Raw genomic sequence first — 6,293 nt, 5'->3', positions numbered from 1 at the left:
GAGATAAGAGATAGACTAACAACTATGACTAAAGAAAACAATACCTAAATAATAACTTAAATAAAAGGAAATAAAACAAGACTGCACTCTTACAGGAAGAGAAAAATTAAATAAAAGGTGAAGCTAGAAAAATCAGGACAGAATTAAAAAAAGTCTAGGGAGACTAGACCAAAAATAAAGATAAGAACTAAACTAAACTCAGGAACAAAGAATAACTAGAGTTAAACAAAAAGGATATAATCAGACTATGAAAGCTAATTATAGTACTAACTGACAGGTAGCAAGGGAACTGGTGAAAGGTTTCTCATACACTTACAGGTAAATCTCATAACAAAACAAAAGGTATGTTCATTTGAAAACTAAAAACAGCTGACACAATAAAGTCAAATAAGCACTGACACTGGGAGTCCTGAAGTCAGAAAGACATGAAACAAGATGCAGGAGTTTGTTATGACATATGATATCCTTCTCAATCTTAACAGGTCCTGTTGTTTTTCAAATGTGGCTGTGTGAAGTATTGGACAATGACAAACTTTTGCAAATGCTCCACTACAGAAGAAATGTGTTTTGCGATGACATATTAACATATCAAGGTGTAGAAAAACCATCATCACTACTTCTGGAGATATACAATTGGCACCATGCAAATATAGACAACAAAGGAAGAGTTTTTTATAAACTCTTTTCTCTCCTGCGCTGTCAAAAAAGCAATTACATTATCTAGTATGTGTGATTTTTTTTTTTTTTTTTTTGATTTACAGATATAAGGGGGAAAAATATTTCTTGAGTGTCTTAATTTTTTAATTTTTGGTCTCCTGTAGAATGCTACTATAAATTTTTGTAATTTATGATATGCACACTATATTGCAGAAATTGGGAAACCCTCCAAATCACTGAATGAATGTGTTCCAATCACTTCCATGGCCACAGGGGCTTTATAAAATCAAGAACCTGCAGATGCTTCTACAAAACCTATTTTTAAAGAATGGTTCACTCTCAAGAGCTCAGTGAATTCAAGCGTGGTACTGTGATAGGTTGCTACCTGTGAAATTTCTTAACTGCTAAATATTCTACGGTGAACTGTAGTGGGATTATAACAAAGTTGAAGCAAGTGGTAGGCCATGTAAAATCACAGAGTGGGGTCAGGGCATGCAGAAGTTGCCAACTTTCTGAAGAGTCAATAGCTACAGACCTTCAAACTTTGTGTGGGCTTCAGATTTGCTCAAGAACAGTGCTTTGAGAGCTTCATGGAATGGGTTTCTCTGGCTGAGCAGCTGCATCCAAGCTTTACACCCCTAAGTGGAATGCAAAGCATCCGATGCAGTGGTGTAAAGGAAACCACCACTGTGGAGACAGGTTCTTTAGAGTGACGAAACACGCTTCTCTGTCTGGCAATCTGATGGACTAGTCTGGGTTTGGTGGTTGCAAGGAGAAAAGTTGCCTGACTGCATTGTGCCAAGTGTAAAATTTGGAGCTCTTAATGCTTCAGCATACCAAGAGTTTTCGGACAATTTCATGCTCCTAACTTTGTAGGAACACTTTGAGGTTTGCCCTTCCTGTTCCAACATGACTGCACACCAGTGCACAAAGCAAGGTCTATAAAGATGAGTGAGTTTGGTTTGGAGGAACATGACTTGCCTGACCTTAACCTGATATAACACCTTTGGGATGAATTAGAGCAGAGACTAAGAGCCAGGTCTTCTCGTCCGGCATCAATGCCTCCAGAGTTTAGCTCCAACCTTACTAAGCCAACATGCGTATGGTCATGTTCATAGTAATGTTCAACATAGTACTCATGGGCATGGCTCCCAGCATGCATTGCAGCATTAAGTATGTCACCATTGTTAAGATTCATATGCTGATTCTTGATATCTGAATCAAACCGCATCAACACTCATCACCATAATGGTGACCAAAACATTTAAATTAAACATAAACATCCAAACCTCTGTTAATTCTTAATAAGAGCTTTTATAGATGTCTTTCAGGGTTGTAGCCAAACTCTGCAGGACAGCGACTTATTAAGACTGAACTTGCCTCCCTGCTCTAAGTACAGGAAAACAACAGTATAATTGTACCCTAAGGACTTATTATGAGGTACAGTTATAAATATGTTTTGTTCTTTAAGGAACAAAATTATATCTCCACTGTAAAAAAATTTTTTTATTAGAATATAATAAGAAATGAATGTTTTGGTGTACAATTTTATAGTTCAATTTGACATGTTTGTTGATTTTACAAGCACATTAATAGAGAGGCAAAGTAAAGGAAAAGATGTGGTAGGAAAAAGTGTACGAGCAATAGGGATAACCACACCCTGGAGAGGATTGTGAAACAAAACCCATTCAAAAATGTGGGGGAGATTCACAAAGAGTGGACTGTAGCTGGAGTCAGTGCTTCAAGAACCGCTACACACAGACGTATGCAGGTCATGGGTTTCAGCTGTCGCATTGCTTGTGCCAAGCCAATCTTGAACAACAGACCACATCAGAAGCATGTCGCCTGGGCTGAAGACAAAAAGGACTGCTGAGTGGTCCAAAGTTATGTTCTCTGATGACAGTAAATTAAGCATTTCCTTTGGAAATCAGGGTCCCAGAGTCTGGGGGAAGAGAGGAGAGGCACACAATCCACGTTGCTTGAGGTCCAGTGTAAAGTTTCCACAGTCAGTGATGGTTTGGGGTGCCATGTCATCTGCTGGTGTTGGTCCACTGTGTTTTCTGAGGTCCAAGGTTAAAGCAGCCATATACTAGGAAATTTTAGAGCACTTCATGCTTCCTGCTGCTAGCCAACTTTATAGAGATGCAGATTTCATTTTTCAACAGGACTTGGCACCTGCAGTGCAAAAGAAACCAGTACCTGGTTTAAGGACCATGGCATCATTGTTCTTAATTGGCCAGCAAACTCGCCTGACCTTAACCCCATAGAAAATCTATAGGGTACTGGGCTCTCATAACACCTGAGCAGGGCCACAGACTGATCGACTCCATGCCACGCCGCATTGCTGCAGTAATTCAGGCAAAAGGAGCCCCAACTAAGTACTGAGTGCTGTACATGCTCATACTTTTCATATTCATACTTTTCAGTTTTGCCAACATTTCTAAAATCTTTTCTTTGTATTGGTCTAAAGTAATATTATTTAATTTTCTGAGATACTGAATTTGTGATTTTCCTTAGTTGTCAGGTATAATCATCAAAATTATATGAAATAAACATTTGAAATACTATCAGTCTGTGTTTTGAATGTACTATACAAGTTTTACTTTTTGAATGGAATTTGTGAAATAAATCAACTTTTTGATTATATCCATATGACCAGCACCTGTATGATACTACGAGTAAATCATACAACTGAACAAAAGATTTCAGCTACACTGATTAAACAGAAAGGAAGTGTAAAACTAAAACTGAAGTATGTCAAGGTATCACAAACCTGATTTTCCAGTTAGTTTCTATATGCCACATTCACAACAATATGGAGAAAATTCTGCTACTTTTTGTGATTTTCTACCAGCAGCTGCTTTAAAGGGTAAGTTCTCAAATGACTGCAGCATTAAAATGTATTATGCCTACTATTTTATTTTACAAAGCTATATTTAGTTGCCTTTCTTGTTCGTAGTTATCACTATTATTTTATTATCTTCTTGCCTCTTTGGGCAGTTGCACATTGCAAGGACACACCCACAATAGGGGAGATTTTATGAATATTCATGAATACTCCACCCAAGGAACAGTTTTTCACTGGAGCTGCATTTACACGACACTGGCTTTTTAAAATAGTTATGATTGAAGTCATGTGGGATTGAAACTACTGCTGACAGTCGGACTCTGATAGGCTATATTTTGCATATAAGTTTGTCTTACTAGACTACAACAACTGCGAGAGGAGAACAAGATGATCAAGTTGTTTGTTCTTCTGTGGGTGCTTTCAATTCCAACATCCGTTTCAACAGGTAGGGTAAGGATTTCAGATTTGCCAAAAAGCAAAGATTTCAATTCATATAGACACTGTCAGTTACAATATTACATTATTTAACCTATATTTTAATGACAACAATATTATTTTTCACAGGTTCTCACTCTTTATGGTACCTTGTAACGTTCATTAAGGGAAACTCTCCATTTCCTGAATATAGTGGCACATTAATGTTGGATGACATGACAGTAGGATACTACAATTCAGACACAAAGACTCATATTTCAAGAGGAAATACTACAAATGAAGATGGTCTGTTTAATCAAGAGGATGATATTACCATAAGAGACCGTTTGTATGTGTATCTTGTGGATGCATTCAGTCCTGTAAATCATACAGATGGTAAGTTAATTTATTTAAATTCACTGGACGATGTCCAATTAATTAAAGACTGTATGATGGACAATCTTTATTCATCTTTTTTCTAACAGGTCTTGTAGTTTACCAGCTATTAGGTCTTTGTGAACTGTCGGACAATGACATACCAGGACATCTTATCATCATGAGTGCATTGAATGGCTCTACAATAGATGAAATTCGATATTTTAATGGCAAGTTCACATATAAGGGTCCTTTAAAATATACAGAGCATGACAGTGACCCGTTACTGCAGGCATATCTGTGGTATCATGAGGTATTTACTTACCCCATCTGCCTAAAAACTCTCAAGTCTTATCTTAAAAAAAGAAGAACTCAAATAAAGAGGAGAGGTAAGTCTCCAACCGGCTTCTCATATCTTATTTAATATAGAAAATAGCTCATTTGAATTAGTCTATGGTATTATAATAAGATACTAGGCCTACATTTTTCCTGTGTTGAACAGTGAAACCGCGAGTCAGACTCATTCAGAAAGCAAACTCTGATTCTGGAGGGTTTCGTGTGAGTTGTTTGGCAACAGGATTTTACCCTCGTCACATCAACCTGACCCTGTTGAGAGATGGGCAGCCTGTATCTGATCATGAGATCACTGGAGGAGATCTGCTGCCCAATGGTGACGGGACGTACCAGATGAGGAAGAGTCTGGAGATCAGTGCTGCAGACAAACACACATACACCTGCTCTGCCACACACCTCAGTCTGGACAACAAACTCGACGTCACTTTGGGTAAGGACTTTAGATCATTTTAGTTGATCTCCACTGTTCTGCTTTATTCTTCTGTGGCTGTGTCTGGAACCATTTAATTCAACAGACAAAACAATTGGCAAAAGTGTGTCTAAAGTGTAAGTTACTTAGCATCAACAGAACCGTTGTTTAAAAGCAATTTCAAACTGATAAAAGAATGTCTTCTTGAATTGTGACACTTCAGAGTCAGGAGAAACATTTAAGCAGGTGATTTCCTCTGTGCTTGTGGTTTTATCATTGGGGTTGGTGTTACTGACTGTGGTTGCCATTATTATATGGAGAAGGCGTCATTCAGGTAATACATTACATGTTCTAGATCTAGACAAAACATATTAGATTAATGCAACTCTATAAATATAAATCAATCGATAAAACTGTGCTGTAATCGTGTTTTTAAATAATTGCATTTTTTCAATTTCTCATGTTTAGCTTCATATACATGTGACTACTCCTCTGCTTCTTGTGAGTATTTTGTAAAGTTTGTGTATTTTTCTAGCACTTTAGCTTTTTCACATTCATGATTGGTTTTTGCATTAGAGTGTGTAATATAATAAATTGAATGAAAATGTTTTGCTTAATCGCAATGTTTTCTAACGAATATTGAAATTCTAACTTTTCAGCAACTGAAGACAGCGTGGACAAAACATAACCGGGTTAATGGACAGTAATAGAAAGTACAGATAATAATGCAACTCATCAATGGAATGAAATGGCTTGGATCCTATAATAGCATCACATGTATATTTCTTTCATTGTCATCATACAGGATTACAGTTTGTTTGTGTTTTTTATAGCTCTGTTGTAAGACTGATCTGTGCTTTTTTTATTACAGATTGTCATTAAAAGCTCAGATGAGTCAGATTTAATCATTAATAGTTTTATTAGTGAGAAAAGAATGTCTTAATGTAAAATTTTACAGCATACTTTGACATATTTGTTTGCATCAGACAAAAATATCAACATTTTAAACACTGTGATTTTTTTGCAATAAACAAATCAACAAGTCACCGTTTGCTGCATATATACTAAAATTAAATATCAGTGAATATGTTTTTGAGAAGTCTACTGAATGACACACGCTTCAGATATTCTCACGTCTAAAGAAGACAATGATAAATGACTGGAACGACAACATCTTGTTTTGACCTGTGTGTTTAAAGTTCATTAGGCAAAAATTCCCAAACAATCTGACATAAC

At 36.6% G+C, this 6,293-nt stretch overlaps 1 protein-coding gene across 1 annotated transcript; it reads left to right on the top strand.

The window, feature by feature from the left end:
• The first annotated feature begins 3,360 nt into the window (after positions 1 to 3,360).
• On the top strand, positions 3,361 to 5,957 carry LOC137064795 (major histocompatibility complex class I-related gene protein-like). Its single transcript, XM_067436317.1, has 7 exons — positions 3,361 to 3,950; positions 4,070 to 4,315; positions 4,405 to 4,683; positions 4,797 to 5,078; positions 5,281 to 5,391; positions 5,526 to 5,558; positions 5,717 to 5,957. Exons 1-7 carry the CDS (start codon positions 3,893 to 3,895, stop codon positions 5,743 to 5,745), a joined length of 1,038 nt encoding a protein of 345 aa, XP_067292418.1. The 5' UTR covers positions 3,361 to 3,892; the 3' UTR covers positions 5,746 to 5,957.
• Positions 5,958 to 6,293: the final 336 nt, after the last annotated feature.

This window comes from Pseudorasbora parva, chromosome 25 (assembly GCF_024679245.1).
Source record: "Pseudorasbora parva isolate DD20220531a chromosome 25, ASM2467924v1, whole genome shotgun sequence".
In the NCBI taxonomy this organism is placed as follows: Eukaryota; Metazoa; Chordata; class Actinopteri; order Cypriniformes; family Gobionidae; genus Pseudorasbora; species Pseudorasbora parva.
Note: the sequence above shows the minus strand (reverse complement) of the source record. Positions and strands in the feature narration are given on the sequence as shown.